General features: G+C 37.4%; 1 protein-coding gene across 3 annotated transcripts in view; it reads right to left on the bottom strand.

Moving 5' to 3' along the window:
• Positions 1-18,545, bottom strand: part of MYH10 (myosin heavy chain 10) — a 187,534-nt gene that overhangs the window by 40,298 nt on the left and 128,691 nt on the right. For all 3 annotated transcript variants that reach the window (XM_072641088.1, XM_072641087.1, XM_072641089.1), the window contains exons 18-24: positions 17,072-17,141; positions 16,827-16,987; positions 12,671-12,779; positions 12,453-12,584; positions 10,210-10,416; positions 2,419-2,556; positions 1,811-1,934 (exon numbers count right to left, since the gene is read on the bottom strand). In XM_072641088.1, the coding sequence (XP_072497189.1) occupies positions 1,811-1,934; positions 2,419-2,556; positions 10,210-10,416; positions 12,453-12,584; positions 12,671-12,779; positions 16,827-16,987; positions 17,072-17,141 (941 nt within the window). The remainder of the gene's footprint in view (positions 1-1,810; positions 1,935-2,418; positions 2,557-10,209; positions 10,417-12,452; positions 12,585-12,670; positions 12,780-16,826; positions 16,988-17,071; positions 17,142-18,545) is intronic.

Raw genomic sequence — 18,545 nt, 5'->3', positions numbered from 1 at the left:
AGAGCCATCCCAAAGGGGGAAAAAACGCCAGCACAACTGAAAAATCTGAAAACGTGTAATGTATGACACCTGTGGACCTCCCACTTCCAAGAAAAGGTAGGAAGGGAATCTTCTCATATAGCTTCATTTGAGTCCACCTGGATCTTCATAATTTTATTCCTAGGCTCAAACACTTAGGGGAGTTCCATTTTGCCGAGAATAAAATGCAAGTTCCTCAGCCTGATATTTAAGGAACTTTATAATCTGTTTCTAGCATTATGTCATATAGTTTCTCTTTATGTCCTAGTCATATTGGGGTAACAGTTGCTCCTGAAACTCAACATTCCATATCCTGCCTTGCTGCCCTGGCACCTCTCCTTCTGTCTGTCTAAATCTTTACCTTCCGTCAAGGTTCAGCTCAGGTGCTTTCTCATCTGTGAAGTCTTCTCTAATAGCTCCAAGTTGATTCCTCTCTCTCTTCAAAATTACTTAGCATTTATTTCTTTCTGTACATGTATAATTTTGATGAGTGCACTGTACTGAACCAAATGCTTTTTTATAGAGAACAAATAATAAGTACAGTGTAATCTTTGGAGTCCCAACACCTTCAGCCCAATATCTTTTAGATGTGGACTGCTTTAGAATACACTCCTTTCTTCTACATCATCAGTGATGCCCTAGAACTATTAAGAGGATTCTCACGAAGATTTTTAAGAGATGAAACAGTACACATTATCCTTTGGACTGGAAGTTATTTTCTTGACTGCCTTTTGTGAGAAGTAATAAAATTTGAGATCCTCTCCCCTCCAATGTGTTATTCTCTTTCTTCAAATTAAATTAAAAAATGATTCTCTGCTGTCCTTGCGGATATCTGCTCTGTTCTTGGTTTAGCCCTGCTGTTGCTCCCATCTTTGCCTTTATACTGATGCTCTGGTATGATGGCACTCTTACTCTGTTACAGAAATCTTGATAGAACTTTTCCGTTTTTCATATGTTTGCTCTTCTCCTTTTAGTTTCCTCCTTAAGTTCTATCAGAATGAACTGGCTTAATTTGATCTCACTGCAAAACTCTTGGGTCTCAATAGTTTTGGGGGAAATGCTGCTCATAATCATGTTATCTTCTCTAAGATTTTATTTTTTACCACTAAGTTAATATTCTAAAATAGTTTTGTCCTTGGCTTCAGTTCTCTGCTTGGCAAGGGATCATATGCTTGTTGGCTAAGGTTAAAGTTAAATCTTTTGGTTTAATTGCGGTGTAGGATTTATATTACTTGGAAATGGCAATGGTCTATATCTATGCCTATTATTTTTTTCCTATTTCTCATTTTCTGGTGTCACCAGTTTTGTTTAAAAAGGCCAGATGAGGGTTGCCTCAAATACATACCCTATCTTCCATTTATTCTTTTTTGAAACTTGGTATCGATTTTTATCTTTGTTCTAATACATTGATGGTCTGACTGTAAACAGAGAGCTGATCTAGGAACAAATTCCACCTGGGAAACAGTCATTCCTGTCTATTAGATACTCAATTTCATTGTTATGTTGTGAAGCTCCTCTTGTCTAGTGCCTCCCAACTTTCTTTTTAAAGAATGTATTAAAGATATTGACATGAAATATTTCTGCATTCTTTAAGTTTTGGTCTTGCTCCTCTTTTTATCCCAAGTCATGTTTTCTAACTTTTTTTTGTTGTCTTCCACAACAAATAATAAATTAAAACTAACACTAGATCTATAATTACAAAATACTGTGTTCAAAAAACTAATCACAAAATGTGAATGAGTGAGCTTCTAATATACATACTCTAAAACACTCATGGTTACAAAATACTCACCTTCCAAGTCTGTGATCATCACCTCCTGCTTATTTCTGAGTTTGGCCAAGTTTTTGGATTTCTCTTCTTCTTCAGCCAGCTGAGAAGAACATTCAGCGATGCGATCTTCCATCAGTTTCTTTTCCTATTGAGGAATAATTATTGACCTCTTTATAAAGGAAACTGAAGGTGGCAATTCAAACTTTTAAAAGTGGTACAAGCTACTATATAAAGAATTGACAATACTGCCAAAATAGGGCTACACTGGAACAAGAAATTTGAAGCTAAGAAATAATATAATGTATATTTCACACTAAAATGATTAAAATAAATCAATCTGAACTAATTTATGAATTTAATTAGAATTGCTAATTTCTATAATTTGGAAAGTCTATAAAAGTAGGCAAAAAGAAAGAATTCAATTCATTTTAATCCAAACATTTACTGAGCACATACTATGTGAAAAGTACTATGCCAGGCTCTTGAAATACAAAGACAAAATGAAAGTACAATCCCTGAAGGAAAAAACATGAACTGAGCACAAAATAAAACTCTGGGAGTTTGCATTTAAAGGACATGCAAAAAGATCTTTTTCAAATTCTAGACTCTAGGTGGCAACACGATGATACCTTGATAAATTTGGAATTTTGGTCCTCTAAAAGTAGAATCTCCTCTTCCATTTTCTTGATTTTGGCTTCTGCTGTGACTTTTTCCAACTGTAGCTTCTGCCGAGCTCCTTCTTCCTCATCAAGCTGCTCTTCTAGATCCTTCATAAAAGAAGAACGCTTAATACATATTTTGCTCACTTTTCCCAGTACAATTTTCCTATATCTTAAAAAGTAACATCTCAGAATCACAGTAAAAAAGAATAGTTATTTAAAGCCTGATTAAATACAACATATATATAGAAAGAATTTACGATTATCTCATTTATTTTAGATTACCAAGTTAGTATTTACTCTGTTTTCAAAATTGTCTTGAACATATTCAGTTTCCTTAAAGGTATTAGACGATGTGTCTCAAATTCTGACACTTGGCTAAAGATGAGTAAAAAAATAAGTAACAATGGAATTTGTGATTAGTCACCTTTTTTGAAGGTCATTGATCCCTATTACATTTCAAATCATTTAGAATCTATAAACTGTACTTATAAATCATTAATTGCTAATTGAAACATTGTACAGGCAGTTTTTCCCCTTTATAAAACACTTTACAGTCAATATCAAAGTGTTTTAAAACCAACTGTACTAATCTGCACATAGTTTATATCTGTTACCTGAGGCTCAGAAAGGTTAAGTGACTTATCCACTACCACACAGCTAGTAAACTGGAGTTGGGATTTGAACCTGTCTTTCTAACTCCAAGTCCAGCTCTCTATCTATTATTCTATGCTCCTTCAAAGCATTTTATAGAAGTCCTCACTCTTCTGGGATTCAACATCAAATTCTGGAAGCAAACAGCTGGTATGACAATGGGATTTGAGATTTCAGGACCAAGGCTTAAATATAGGAATGACTAGTTCCCAAGCAATCTGGCATACACCTAGCAAGGGTTAATAAGAATGTATCCCTCAAAGGTCTTGCAAACATAATCAAAAAGGTTCTAAACTTAAAAGGAAGGGAAGGGATGAGAAGAGATGGGAAGGAAAAAAATGCCTACATATATCCACTAAGCTAGATAATAAACAAAGTTCCTATAATGTGGGAAGGAAAGTAGGCGTGAAGACACAATTTTGTTGGAGAAAAAAATCCAAAAAAGGAGTCAGCAAAAAACTGCAACAATCTCACATCTATCACAAATGCACAAAGTATAGGTAACAAACAGGGTAAAGAGTTCATAATGAAAGAAGGCAAATCTGATCTCTCAGGTTTCACTGAGACTTGGTGGGATGTGACCACTAACTAGAATGTCTCTAGATGGTTATATGTAAAAAAAAAAAAAAATAGTGAGGGAACACCTATCTTTGCATATAAAGGAGGTGTGTATATATCTATATCTATGTATCTATACATATGTGTATACGCGCGCACACACACACACACGTACGTATATGAAGAAATACAGGAACCAAAGGTGGGAAACATGGTAGAGAGCAACAGAAACATGAACAGAAATGATGTTTGCACTAGAACATATTTCAGATTCTTTGGAAAGAAAGCAGGAATGGATGAAGACGGTTCATCATTGTGCTATAAGAATCAATTAATAAGAATTTATTAAGCTATGCACTAGGTACTGGAGACACAAACACAATAAATGAACAAAAACCATGGAAAGACTTACATAATCTAATGTACAATGAAGCTAAAAGAACCAAGAAAACAATTTATATAACTACAAAAAGGTAAAAAGAAAGAATAAAATGAAACTGAACGCTGTACTTATGGTGACCAAAGTCCCAAAGAGCTGAACAAAGCTGCCTCTGTCCCTGCACTGAAGAGCTGGGGACCAGCCATGGGCAGAGAATACCATGTGCAATATCAAGAATAACGTATCTTATCTATGTTACCTGGTCGTTGGCAAATGGGAGTGAAGACACAATTTTGTTGGAGAAAAAATTCTCCATTCTCCATTCTGCCTTTCTTTATATTCCCAGCACACAGTACAGTGCAAGGCATGTTAATGCTTAATAAATTGTTTTTGATGGATTGATGGTTGTGTTACTTCAACCTGGAGTTCAAGAACTTATTTTGTAAACTATCTGGTAAATGTATTTCAATATAATTGGTTTCATTTGCAATCCTATGTATTTTATTTTATGCATTTCAAAACTTTATTCTGAAAAGGGGTACACAGGATCCACCTCACTGCCAATGTGATCCACAACACAAGAAAGGTTGAGTTGGTTTTGATGAACTGCTTTGTGAAAAACAGGTAAGTTTGTAAAACAATGTAAGCCTGGAACAGACATGAGATACTCATGATAGTGGACTTCAATTATCTGGAAATCTACTAGACTTGAATTTCCAATGAAAGTCAATAATTCCTTGGCTTGCCTTAATGAGAACTGCATGTCTCCAAAAGAGCAGGAATCAATGAAAGAATTTCTATTCTGGACCTGATTCTCAACAAGAAGACATGAATTACTAGGGTGGAAATGATGTTAATTTTAGAGTACTTGTATTGTGGAAGATCAGAGAAAAGTCCTCCTATGCCCTACTATGATGTGCCAGAGACATTGTGAGAGCAGATTTCAAATGTTTCAGGTATAGCAGAATGGCCTAGCACTCTCTATATAGGGGAAGTTGGCAAGAAGGGATGGAAAGTCTGTAAGAACAAAATTCTGACAACACAAAGGGAGAAGCATATAATCGGACGGATGTGGCTAGATGGGGAACTCGACAAACTTAGATTTTAAAAAGATAAATGCAGAAGACACAAGCAAGACAACAGATGATGAAGCATGAATCATGCTGAGCTGAGTGTGTCAAAAAAAATGAATACAAGAAAAAGGGTGTTTTTAGCTCTGTCAGGAAAGAATAGGGATGCTGCTTGTTGTGCATATGATAACAATGGGCAAGAGAAATAAGGGGGAGATGAATGATTTTTATTTCCCTTCTGTTTTACCTGACAAGAAGAAAGGTCTCTGGGTTGTAATGGTTAGGAAAAAAATCAGCCATAGGTAGATGAGAACCAACAAAAAGCAGAGATGTAAAAAGAGGGGCTCTCCAAGCAAGTCACCAGGACTTTGGGATGAAAGAATCATGGGATGTGACTGCTGAGACACTGTCAGCAATCTCTGGAAGATATTGGAGAACAGGAGAATGAATGGAAAGAGGTAACTATTGTACAAATTTCTTAAAAGGAAAAAAAAATCTAGAAGCTATAGACAAGTAAACCTGACTTCAATTTCAGGAAAAATTCTAGAATTAGAGAGACATTTAATAAACATCAATAAAATGAAGCCTTCATCACAAAGAGGCAGCACAGCTTCATTAATAACTTTGGCGATGCTAGTCTAACCTCAATTTTCTTTTCTGACAGGGTTATAAGACTATTATTAGTGAGACTATACTGGACAAAGTATCTCATACTGTTCTTTTGGTCAAGATGGAAAAATGAAGGCTAAGTGCCACAGAGCTGCAGTTGAAATGGTTAAATGACTGGACTGAAAGAGCAATCTAATGCTTCAACGTTGGTTTTGAAGGAGGTCTCGAGGGAATCTTTGCTTGGCCTGGTGCTTTTTAAACATTTTTATCAATGTCTTGGATAAAGGCAAAAATGGAGTTTTCATTAAATTTGCAGATTGTAAAAAAAACCCACCATTTTTGAGGGATAGCTAACAATGAAAAACAGGTTGCAAAATGCTTTCAAGAGACTGGAATGGTGGGCAAAATATTAAATTAAATAGAGGAAAATGTAAGTCCTAGACTTACTGGGAGAAAAAAACCGTCTTCAAAATTAAGAGTGGCAGAAATATGGCTAGACAACAATTTGTCTGCAAATATCTGGAGAGTTTAACATGAGCTTAACAAGAGTTAACAGTGTGATGCAGCAACCAAAAATGCTAATGCAATCTTAGCTTACATTATGACACACGTATATATGTAGGCACACGCATATATTCTCAGCAAGAGAGAGGTAAGATGATAGAGCCAGAGCTGAAAGGGATCTCACAAGACATTTAGAGCAACTCCCTCATTTTTCAGACAGGAAAACTGAGGCCCAGGAACGTTTAAGTGACCTGCCCAAGGTCACAGAGGCAGTGTCAGCACATGTCATATAGGGCTCTGCTAAAGGAAGTGGAGATGTTTAACCTGGAGAACGAAGGACTAAGGGAGGACATGAAAATTGTATTTGAAGGACTGTCATAAATATATTAGATGTGTTTTATTTGTTCTAATAGCTAACTCCAGGAACAGGTAAAAGGTTTCAGAGAGGTAAATTAAGGCCTTAATATTACAAAAAAATCTTCTAATGCTTCAACTATTGAAAAGTAGATGGACTACCCCTGGAAAGAGCTGGTTTTCTCTCACTTGATGCCTTCAAGTTCAGGTGAAGCTGATCACCTGACAGGCAGGCTGTGGAGAGGATTCTTGTTCAGATCTAGGTTAAACAAGACAGCCTCTGAAGTCCACCCTACAGCTCAGCTCTAGGATCCTATGTGAAATGTGAAGCCCATTGTGGGGAATGGAAGAAACTGACAGTTGTTTGCTCAAATAGTGGTGGTCTGGGTGGGGTTGATATCGCTTCCCATGATAAACTCCTGGCATCATGATAAGTAAATACAAAGTTACATAGTAAAAAAAATACCCAAATTTAGAAAACATTTATTAAATGTGTTTATGATGCCATGAAATATTGAAAAGAATATCTACTGCTATAAGGTCTTGACCTTTCATATGGCGCAGTTTAGTGTTGAATGGGACAGAGAAATTACTTTTGCTAAAAAGAATTAAGTCTACTCGTAAAGAATGTAAGGTACAGCCTTTTTCAGGAATGAACCACATGATGCCTGAAAGGAGAAGAATAAGACTTTTATTTAATGAAAACTGCTAAAATGTGTGTGTAAAGATAGAGATATCAGTTGCGATCTAAGCAGTTTTGGACAGAAAACAAACTGTCACCCTGTAAAGGATATGGCCTTACTGGTATGTGAACAATTTGATGATTTAAAGGGTCAGAGAAAACTTTTGTTGTAAAAACTGGACATACATGAGTATGAAGAAGCAGTTTTCAAGGACATAAAATGTTGTGTTGTGAACTGATTAATGGTGGTCACAGCTTATTTGCATCTAACTTTTGAGACTCAAATGATGTAGAACACAGGTTCCCAAAGGGGGTGATACTGCTCCCTAGGGGGCACTGGAATGATTTGGGGGAGGGGGGTGGTGGTGGTAGTAGTTTGAAATGATTCAAATTAAAAAAAAAACTGTTAAAGAAAGTAGATTTCCAGTGGGGTGTTGAATAATTTCTATTTTTAAGGAGGTGGTAGAGGTCAAAAGGGGAAACCACTTGAATTATTAGCACAAAAATGAAAGGTGAGTCACTGAGCACAGGATTTTAATTTAAGCCACTGAAAGTATTTAGGCTGAGTCTGAGAGTCTATGGTGAGGAGACTCAAAAGCCTGCCAGCCAGGAAAGAAGACTCAGTAGGGTTTCTAAAAGCAGTGTTTGAAGAAACAGCAGCAGGAGTAGTCAGCTGACAAGAAAGCTTTGGCCGCTACTTCGTGATTGGATAAATTAAGATTAAAGTTCAATGGAGATAGTTTCATCCCTAGCTGTGGCCTTTCAGCAACACCTATAGAGGTAATGAGTCTCAGGATCACTATTAGCTCTTTGCTTTGCAAGGAAAATGCAGAAAGGGGAAGGAAGCTTTGCAATTTAAGAAGAGATGCTGAGATCTAATAGATAATATAGAATCTTTGGGAATGAAGAGCTGGCTAGGGTGTGCTTACCTTGCTCAGCTCTAGAGTAATGAGGACAGTCAGCAAAGAAGTGGTTAAAAGACACCAAAGCTTGAGGTCCAACTGTAAATGACCACTTCTAAGTACCCAGGCTCTCCTCTTCCCACTCCGCTGAGTGTTACTGGTGGAAGGTTTAAATGTGGATTTATTATTACCGCACTTGCTTTAATATATGAGTGCTTGTTATGCTGTTATTTTTCTTCATTGGTAAGTAAATGGTTATGTTTAAGATCTAGCTCTAAAAGTGTTACGACTGGGAGTAGCTGGGTAATGTAGATGGAGGAATATTGCTTTAGGCTTAAGAGCCAAATGATGAGCATGGAAGGGGTCTTGCGGGACCTTAAGAGAATCTGGATGTAGGCTGGTGCTTCCTAAGTGACACTGACCTGGCCAGTGTGATGACAGGTTAGGGAGATATCCAGCCCAGTGAATAAGAGGTATCCACACACCCAAGTGAGATGTGTGAGGTGTCATATTATATTTAGGGTGCTCAAGGATAAGAACTCTATCTTATAATGGGACCAACATGAGGCATCGCAGTGTTGTGAAAAGAGTGCTAGACTTGGGATCAGGAGAGGCCTGGCTTTGGAATCCTGACTCTGATACTTACTAGGTGTTTGACCTTGGGCAAGTCACTTAACTTCTGAGCCTCAGTTTCCTCATCTGTAAAACAGAGATAAAAAATACCTGTAGTACTTACCCCATAAGATTGTTGTGAGGATCAAATGAGATACTATTTTGTAAATGTTTTGCTAAACTTAAAGGCACTATATAAAAATCTGCTATTATTTTTAATATTTACCTTTGTACTCTAGTGCTCCAAACATAGCAGGGGCTTAATAAATTTTTGTTGAATGAAGATTAAGTTAGATGACTACAATGACTAAAAAAGAGAAAGTCATGTTCATTATACAATTCCTCAAGACTAGCCAGAACTGACACCTAATGCATGGGACCTTCTTCTCCATGCCGGCAGGCTGCTCAAGACTCCACCTGGGGGTACCTGGAGAGCCCTGGCAGACCCTATTTCCACCTCCCTCTGCCACAACAGCCACCCCAATCTTCCGCTGATGCCCCCTTTCCTTTTCCCTTCCTGGCCAGGCCTCTCAAATCCTGCCAGAGGGAACTCAGAATCCCTTGTCCATTATGATCTGTGGGGCCACTCCCTGATTCCCAGTAGTGGCTGCTGCTCCTGTGGGGGCAGATATCCAGGTGCAAACTAAGGACTCAGCCCCTGGAACAAATCTCTTAGAATTTCCAGGCCTGCAGCTAAATTATCTCATTTATATGCCCTATAGTTAAATTCTCCTACATGTGTTTTATTCACTAATTAGGCTTCTAGAGCAGGGACTATCTTTTTTTTCCTATCTGTATTTCCAGTGCTTAACACAGAGCCTGGCACATATGGAGAACTTGCTTTTCATTCATTGTTCATTTATGATTTCATAAATGGCAAAATATTACTTAAGAATGTAAAAAAGATTGTTACTATTGCCTGTCACTGCAAAGAAAAGAATAACTTTTGAAGACATGATTAAAAACATCACTATTACGCAACTTCTAAGTTTGACTATAATTAATATAATTGAACCAACCTCTTCCTGTTTGATACACACACATACAAATCCATATCTACAACTTCTATTCATTCAAAGGCACTAGGAAAACTTCAAGGCCTGACTTCTTTCCCTGCGATTGGTCAATGTTCTCTGGGGTCTCAGTCTGGTGTAGTTACATGCGGCTAAAGAAGCTCAGGCCAAGAGGGCACACAATCCAAATAAATTCAACAAACATTCATTAAACACTGATTGTGTGGCGGCAAAAGAGATGTCAAAGATAAGAAGCCAGCCCTCAAGGAGCTTACGCTCTGCTGGAAGAAATGTTAAAGGAACTATGGGGCTGGTGCTGTCTCCAGGGAGCTCGTAGAGCGGGGCAAGAACCCGGCAGCTTGCTTCTGTCCCAGGGACGATCTCCTGTGAGCCACACAACCCGCAGAGGAGAGTTTATGGATACCTGAATGTGCCCTTGCATTTTCTTCTTCTCATTCTGGAGCGCTTGATTTCGTTCTTCTTCTTCTTCCACCCTCGACTCCAGGTCATGAAGAATCTCTTCTAGCTCTTGTTTTTTTGCAGCAAGACGAGCTCGCATCTCCTCAGCTTCAGCAAAGAGCTCTGTTTCTGCCTGCAGCTGCTCGGCAAGAATATTCTTCTCCTCTAAAAGCTATCAACACGGAAATACCTCATGAAATGTTGTCGGTCCATACAAAAGACTCACTTAAGAGGATTGTAATAGTCCTGAAACTTCATGCCAAAGAAACTTATAACCAGAACTCACAATTACCAGTATGAATCAAAAGAAATTAGATTTCTGGATACATAATAATCACACTTTTCTTAGGTAATAATTATTTGTTAAAGGACTATGCACAACAAAATAATAAAACCAAGTAGACATACACTTTCAAACAATACAGGATTGAATTTATGAATGTCAATATATAAAATGTTCATAATAACTTGTCAGATCCGATATCCCTTTTTATTTTTTTTGCCCATTCTCTGCACATTTACACACCCACCCACCCACACCTTCCTCTTTGATGTTTCTACTGTCATTGTCATGCATTATTTCATTTAAATTCTAAATTTCTTTACTTTATTCATATTCTCAATCTTAAGTGCATGAGTTTTAGAATACTGCAATCTAAAGATACCACCCCTGATACAGCCACTTCCAGTTGTTGGAAATGGTCATGAAAGATAATGCTACCATAAATACATGAGAAATCACAGCCTTTTCTCCCTTTTTGCTATTACTTAGATACGTTCTCAATAATAAGATTATTATATCAAGAGATATGATTGTCATTTATGACACTGGAGTCTAAACTGCTTGCTAAAGAATTCACCTGCTTAGAATATCCTGAGCACAGAACAAGTGCCAATTCTCCACAATGAGGCCTATTTTTTTTTCATTTTAATGTGAGGTAGAACCTCAAGGCTGATTTTATTTGGATTTTTTGACGTAACATTTTTCAAGTGATTTCTTGTATACTTTCTGTTGATACTCTGACCATTTATCCACTAGATATTGGGTTTTATCCTCGAACAGTCTACTTTTCTTCTTGCGGTCACTGAATATTTTTATTGTACACAAGTCTTTAATCTATGTAATACAGTTCCACTTGTTTTTTCAATTTTGTTCTGTTTATTTAGTGGATAAATGTTTTTCTCCTATTGACAATGAGATATTGTATATTTTTTATACTCCTTTTAAAAGTTGCTCTAACAGTGTTTAATATGGAATATGGTTTTAGGCATATACTTCTTTTTGTCATATGGACAGATGTAAATATTTATATGTAAATATGTGAATATTTATATGTAAACAATCCTCTCTTCTGCTTCATTAATATGATTTTAATATTTTTGTCTAATACCAGCTAGCCTGAGTCCCTACCTCTCCCCATCAAACCTTGTGTCTTCACTGACATTCTTGTCCATTTGATCTTTTATATAACATCCATGTTTTAACTAGTTCTATTTGGAAACTCATATTTTGATATTTTATGAAAACTATAAATTTAGGGATATTGTACTTAATTTTCATTATCATGAACACAAGAGTACAGTTTTGTAATTGTCACAGAAGTGTCTAGATAAGTTAATTTCCAAGTACTTAATATGTTTTATTATTTAAAAATCTCTTTAATTAATATGTTAACATATATTAGGAACAGCCAGGTGGCAAAGTGAAGAGAGTACTGAGTTCAAATCCAGCCTCAAACACTTACCAGCTGTGTGACTCTCTCCTGCTCAAGAAAGATGCACAGAAGTTAACTGGGGCTAGTTTGACATATAGTTACAGGTGATTTTTATGAACAGAGAGGAAAGACAGGTGAGAAAGAGAAGTAGCTTTTGCTTTCTTAATATGGGAGTTCAGGAGAAAAGCTAGACAAAATGACATGGCTCAGTCTTCCAACCACCTCTAAATTTGGATTCTAATTGCTTTGGAATATAGTTATAAAACTCTTACCTTTAATAAAGTAATACATTCCTTATAGTTATTTTTTCAAGATTTTAAAGCCTCTGCGTGAGCTAATACCAAAGCTGCTAACATAATGATGAGATTTAAAATAAACATGGAGATCATCATTCAGTAGTCAATGTCATTTTCCCTTGAATGCCAAATATCACTAGGTGACCTCATATTAATTAACGGCAATAGTGGGGGTTTCGAGTTGTCCACGCACATACCTGCTGATGTTTCCTTTCCATTTCTTCAAGCTCTTCTTCCACCTTTGTCTGCTTTTCCTTAACTTTCAACAACTCTTCATCCTTGGCCTGAAGCTCCTCCTCCTGGCGGGTAACTTGTAGTAGAGGCTTCACCTATGAAAAAATCAGAAATAAGTTTAATGTTGCCTTTGTTCTATTATGTAACCACACTGCTATCCAAAACTATACAAGCAACTCACCTTAGTAAAAACTCGCCACCACTGCCAGTGCCGTAATTTTAGATAAGCTGCACAGTTACGCTGTAAGACTTTCAGAGCACTCAGCTGTTGCTGTTTCTTGGCAAATGCCCTTAAAAATAAAACAAAAAAGATGAAAGCACATTTATGGTAAGTATTGGGACAAAATTAATAGCTGTTGGGATGACAAAGTTTTCTGAAATAAACAACATAATGTGGTCAGAGCAGAGGGTATTTTAGTTAATCAAATATTGTAGCTCCTACACACTACACACGTTCTTAGCATGGGAAACCTTGATTATTACAAATGCACATGACCCAACTTTGCCAAGGCCTATACATTTGCCAAAGCAATCCTTTATTCATTCTATGGGTTTTTAAAGTGCATCCCCAAATTGATACTGTCCCACTTGCTATCGATGTTTATCCCTTTCCCACTTTTCACTTCACCAAGAAGCTGCCTTGTGTCAATCTGTGTCAAAGCCAACTCAGCAGTTACTGCTCTCAGTCATGTGTCTCTGCTCTTTCTGAAGGTGAGTGTCTCCACCCATGACCTCAATTTCATTTTCTCCCACTTTTTATAAATACCTCGACTTTGAGTTTATCTTCTCTCCCTTTCCTAGAAAACTATTTCTTCTTGTCTATTGTTAATGTTTTCCCTTATTCTTTAAAAAGCACAACTTTGCCCTATTCTGAAAAATTTCACTTGATGCTAATGTCCCTTTCTAGCTCTTGTGCTATTTTCTCCCACTGCTGAAATTTCTTGAACAAGTGATTAATCTCCACTGCCTCTATTTCCTCACAATCCACTTTCCTCCTAGAGCTCTACAATCCATCTTCCACTTCCAGTTCATGCCACTGAAACGATTCTCTTAAAGGTCATTTTTGATTTCCTAAAAATGGAAATCAATGGACTTTTTCTTCAATAGTGCTTTTGACTTCTCTACAGTATTTTACACTGTTTGTCTTCCCTCAACTTGGGACTCTCCTCCTATGGTTTCTATCCTGGTAGACTTAAGAAAAAAAATCATTTTATGTTTCCTGATGACTGCTCTTCCTTCTCACATCCCATAAATATAAGGTATTAGACTGACTATCGAAGTAAAGGTCTACATAATCGCTGTGCTGACCTCGTTGTCGTATGCCTGCGAAACATGGGCAGTCTCCCAGTGCCATGCCAGGAAACTGAATCGCTTCCATTTGAATTGTCTTAGGAAGATCCTGAAGATCACGTGGCAGGATAAGGTACCAGGCACTAAGGTCCTGACTTGAACTAAATTGCCAAGCATTCAAACTATGCTTCAGAGAGTGCAACTCAGAGTGCAACCTATGGTCTGGCAACGTTGTTCAAATGCAAAATGTACACTTGCCAAAAAGGCTATTTTATGGAGAACTCGCATGGGGCAGGTGATCACATGGTGGTCAAAAGAAGCAATACAAGGACACTCTCAAGAACTTTGGAACTTATTGTGGGACATGGGAGACACTGGCATAGGACTGCTCAGCATGCCATACCCACACCAGAAAAGGTGCTGTGCTCTATGAGCAAAGAATTGAAACAGAACAAAGGGAAGGTAGGATGCACAAATTGGGAGTAACCACCCCAAACATTCACATGGACTATCTGTGCCCAACCTGTGGTAGAGCATTCTGAGCTCATATTGGTCTGATCAGCCACAGTCGTACACACTGAAACTTCACTTTATCATGGCGATGTCATTTTGGTCCTCTGAGAGAACGAAAGACAGCAACCAAGATCAACCAAGACCAAATATGAGTGTTTTGCCAAGGTCATTTGTTCTCCTTTTTTTCTTGAAAATCTACTCTTGTGGCTTCAAATAAGACCCAAATCTACACATGCAGCTTGGTTTTTTCATTCAATAGTCCTGAAATCTTCTATTGCAAATGTACTGGACAGCTACACTTACATAACTAAGTGAGAACCCATTAACTCCTCACTTCCCTGATCTCCCTTCTAACTCTCCTCTCTCCATCACAATAACTTCCTCTTGTCATCCTGTCTCATAATGTTGCTACCCTTTGTTTCTTTAATTTCCACCTTCTTGAAGGCCAATCAGTCTTCATGTCATGATAAGTTTTCTTTTAAGATTGTTTTTAACCACCACATCTATTCCCATTACTCCCTTTCTAGTTTAGGTTGTCATATTCCCTCCCTCCTAAACTCTTAACAGATCTGGAGCTGGAAGGAACTCCAGACATCAATTATCTAATACAACCAGCTTCTTTTATAGATGAAGAAACCAAGAAGATCCAGAGATGTTAAATGACTTGCCCAAGGTCACAAAGGTGGTCAAGATTTGCAGGACAGTTCACTGTTCTTCCCACTGCATTAAGGTGCCTTCCTAGTGGAACAATCTCCAAACTGTTCACTCCTTCTCCAGTTTGTCATGCATCTAATGTATTCTACATCTAGCCCTAATACTGAACTAAAATGGATCTGTCAACAGATGGATGTGAATACTCTTTCAAATAAGGCAGATCAATATTCTCTCATACCTCCCCCATCCTTTATCACTCCTGTTCTCTCTGCCACAGGTGTCTGTGCTGGGGCCTGCCTAACTTTCTTTTGATAATGGAAGGGAAGTAGTACATAATATAGGCTTATCCATTGTTTATCCTATGTTCTTGCCACATAACTACTTCATTTTCTTTTCCAGTCAAATGCTTCTCTGATGACATCCTTTACTCTAAGTTTGAGAAGCTTTTCCAATGAACAGTGAATAGAAATACTATTGGAAGAAGTAAATCATATCCATCAACATTCTTATTCATATGTATCTTTTTCAATCATCTGGCATTTAATCATATATGACTCTCAGGGCATCACATTTTTGATCTGTATCATTATTTATCTTTTCCTTTGTATGTGTTGTCAACTACTTAACATCTATCTCTCTCATCCGTTCCTTTGTCTCTACCAATTTGGCCACCAAACCTCTGTTGCCTCTCACTTGGATTATTTCAAGAGCCTGCTTATTGCCTCAAGACTCTCCCCACTCTATTTTATCCATCATATAGTTGCCAAAGTGACTTTCCTAAAGCAAAGGTTTGAAGATGTCCCTGACGCTGTTTTACTAATGAAAGTCCACTAACATTAGGAACAAATATAAACTCCTCTCTTTGGTACTTAGAACCCAGCTCTAACCGACCTTTCCAAACTTGTTATATACTTAACTCTCCATGATACACAGTGGTCTAATGAAACTGGGCTTCTGGCTGTTCCTCACACACAACACTTAATCTCCCATTTCCCTGCCTCTGCACAGTCTGTCACTCAGGCATGGAATATGTTTCCTCTTCAACTCTGCCTCCTAAAATGTGTAGTTCCTTTTGAAGCCCAGCTCTAAAACCAACTTCTATATGAGGCCTTTTTCAAGCTACCGGGTCCACCCCCTCCACCTAATTGTTATGGCCTTATTCTATATATGCTTGTATGTGTGCATGTTATTTTATCTGATGGACTAGAAATCCCCTAAGGCCGAAGACCGTTTCGTTTTCACTTTGGTATCCTCAGTGCCTAGTATGCAGTAGATATTTTAAAACTGCATTTTGATTCTCTTATTTACCATAATTATATTTCAGCTTCCTTGAGCACAGATATCTTGTGTTATTCTTTTAGCACGTAGGACAGGGCTATACCCTCTAAATAAATATTTTAACAGATTATCAAATTTCAGAGAATTAGCACATTATAAAATAAACTTAATGATAAAACCATATGAAGATTTTTAAGCTCCTTGAGGGCAGGGACTGATTTGTATCTCCTCAATTTTTAGTACAGGGATCTGAATATATCTACATAAATCAATAAACATTCATTAAGTAAGCAGCCACAACATTCCAGGAACTGTGAGTATGAGAGAGACTAGAAAGTCTCTGCCCTTAAGAATCTAATTTTTCATTAGAGGACACAGCAAGTTTACAGTTCAGAACATATAAGACACACAGAACAAACGCACATTGGTGCTGCTGGTGACAGAAGTGAGGGTTAAGAGTGGGGACGAAGTGGAGAAATCAGGAACAGCCCCTAGAAAAAAGCAGCGTGTAAGCCGAGCCTTTATGGGTTATGATCTTTGCAGACTTTAACGTGTCAAATAAACATCAATTACTGCTGTTATAACATTCCACACTAACTTACTTCCTGGCTAAGTATCCTCTACAAACAGCCTGGAAAAAGATGATGATGTCCGTAATCTTTAAATCTCGTTCTTCCTCCAAGTGGGCCAGAACTCCTGCTCTGAAGAATATCTTGCTTTGTCCAATCCTGTACAAGTTAGGGTCTAATTCTAGAGCTCGGATCTGAGAGAGAAAAGTTAGTTTAGTTTCTGCTACAAATAACAACGTAACATACCAACAATACCTTAAAAGTTAAGGAAAACCCACCATTCGTTCACAAGCTTGTTTACCATCCATAAAGCCTTTTGGAATCGCATTTGGAGTTAGAATCTCATATCTGTAAGAAAGGCACAGAACAAAGAGAACTCAAAATAAATTTTTAGCATACATATGTTTTCATCTGTTCACAGCAACTTTTTGCCTCTAATAGGCATACAATTAAAGTACGACTACTATTGGTACAACTGAAAAACTTCCCATTATAAGAAATTATAATATGTATATATGTATGTGTAACAAATTACAATATGACTACTGTGTATGTCCTCCCCTCCTACCTCCCATCTCCCACTGAAATGTGAGTTCCTTGACAGTACGTGCTGGTGTCTTTGTATTCCCAGAGCCTGCAACATTGGAGGCACTTAATAAATGATTGCTGACTGACTGAAAACTTGAAAAAAGACCATGTTTAATTCTTCCTGTCCCAGACTATAATGATGATGCCCACCAAAGCCATTACTCTCTTATATATTCCCAGATTACATGGGACAAGATTTTATTCCTACCTGGCCTGAAAGGCCCCAAATAAGTCATTTTTTTGGGTTAAAGCCAGGGGTGGGGAACCTGCAGCCTCAAGGCCACATGCAGCCTTCTAGTCCTTGGGGGCAGCCTTTTGACTGGGTCCTCAGTTTTACAGACCACATTCTTTTATTAAGAGAATTTGTCCTGTGAAGTTTGGATTCAGTCAAAGGACCGTATCTGAGAATATAGAGGGCCATATGTGGCTTTGAGGTCACAGGTTCCCCATCCCTAAGTTAGACAATAAATTTAAGGATAAAGAATCCCAAAAGTAGAAGTAACTTAAAAATGACATTTACATAGAGCTGTATAACATTATAAAACACTTTTATATCTCATGTAATCCTTAACAATAATCTCATAGAGTAGACATTGTTATTCTTACTTTATGTACAAGGCATCTGTGCCTCAGAGAAATTAACTTTTTCCCAAAGTTTGCACAGATGGAGGTAGTCCTTGAACCCAGTCTTTTGACTTTCAAGACTAGTCCTCTTCCTATGATAGTTATCATAAAACAGATATCGTTCTAAAGATGAAAAGAATATGGAGAAAAAACAAGCCTCATATGCCTAGCAGTAGATGACAAATACATCCCACCAGGAAAGGTGTGTCATGGTTAATAGATGCCACTGAAAATACTAAAAATTTCCTAATTGAATTTTTTAAAATAATTTTGTAATTAAAAATAATTATAATCTTAATTTACAGTTTTTTTAGGGGCTAGCTTATTAGATATTAAACACCTTTTTCCTGTTGTTTCCCCTCAGTTATAAAACAGAGGTTTTAGATTATGAGAGACTTTCTAGTCCAAATATGGTAAATGTTTTGCTTTTCACTTTTGGCATATGAATGAGGCATGGGGAGAATATTCGGTGGATTCAGTTTCCTGAATGCTAATCAAGTCCTTTTTGTTCCAAGGAATAAAAAAGTGAATATCTATTGG

The sequence above is a fragment of the Notamacropus eugenii genome, chromosome 2 (assembly GCF_028372415.1).
Source record: "Notamacropus eugenii isolate mMacEug1 chromosome 2, mMacEug1.pri_v2, whole genome shotgun sequence".
NCBI classification, from domain to species: domain Eukaryota; kingdom Metazoa; phylum Chordata; class Mammalia; order Diprotodontia; family Macropodidae; genus Notamacropus; species Notamacropus eugenii.
The sequence above is the reverse complement of the archived record's forward strand: the minus strand, read 5'-3'. Positions and strand labels throughout refer to the sequence as shown.